This window comes from Egretta garzetta, unplaced genomic scaffold, assembly GCF_000687185.1.
Source record: "Egretta garzetta isolate BGI_Z169 unplaced genomic scaffold, ASM68718v1 scaffold410, whole genome shotgun sequence".
In the NCBI taxonomy this organism is placed as follows: Eukaryota; Metazoa; Chordata; class Aves; order Pelecaniformes; family Ardeidae; genus Egretta; species Egretta garzetta.
In genome coordinates this window covers 274,727-275,178 of record NW_009258276.1, presented here as the reverse complement: position 1 = coordinate 275,178, position 452 = coordinate 274,727, and the positions used below count along the sequence as shown (strand labels likewise).

Sequence of the window (452 nt, the reverse complement as noted above, 5' to 3'; positions counted from 1 at the left end):
TCTTCTCCATCAAGAGCAACCACCCCGGGCTGCTGAGCGAGAAGGCGGCCAGCAAGATCAACGAGACCATGCTGCGGCTGGGTAAGCGGGGCTCTGTCGGCACCTTTTCCGTGGAAATTTGAGTGGGAATTGGGGAACGTTTTGTCCCCTGAACCCAGACAGCCCCATCCCACCTTCCTGGGGGTGGCTGCAGCGGGGGACAAAGCTGTAGTGACGGTGGCACGGCCCTGGTGCAGCATCTTTGTCCTGGCATTGCTGGGGTCCAGCTAAACCAGGGATGTCCCGCTTCCCTTCCAGGCATCTTCGGCTTCTTGGCCTTCGGCTTCGTCTTCATCACTTTTGGCTGCCACTTCTATGACTTCTTCAACCAGGCGGAGTGGGAGCGCAGCTTTCGGGAATATGTCCTGTGAGTGGGACGGGGACGGGAGGGCGAGGGGGACGCGGGCGGCACA

At 60.6% G+C, this 452-nt stretch overlaps 1 protein-coding gene across 1 annotated transcript in view; it reads left to right on the top strand.

Annotated features, from left to right (window-relative positions):
• SMO (smoothened, frizzled class receptor) overlaps positions 1 to 452 on the top strand; it is a 3,071-nt gene that overhangs the window by 1,484 nt on the left and 1,135 nt on the right. Inside the window, 2 exon segments of the mRNA XM_035891745.1 lie at positions 1 to 81; positions 298 to 406. The exon segment at positions 1 to 81 is cut by the window's left edge and continues 25 nt beyond it. Coding sequence (XP_035747638.1) covers positions 1 to 81; positions 298 to 406 — 190 coding nt within the window.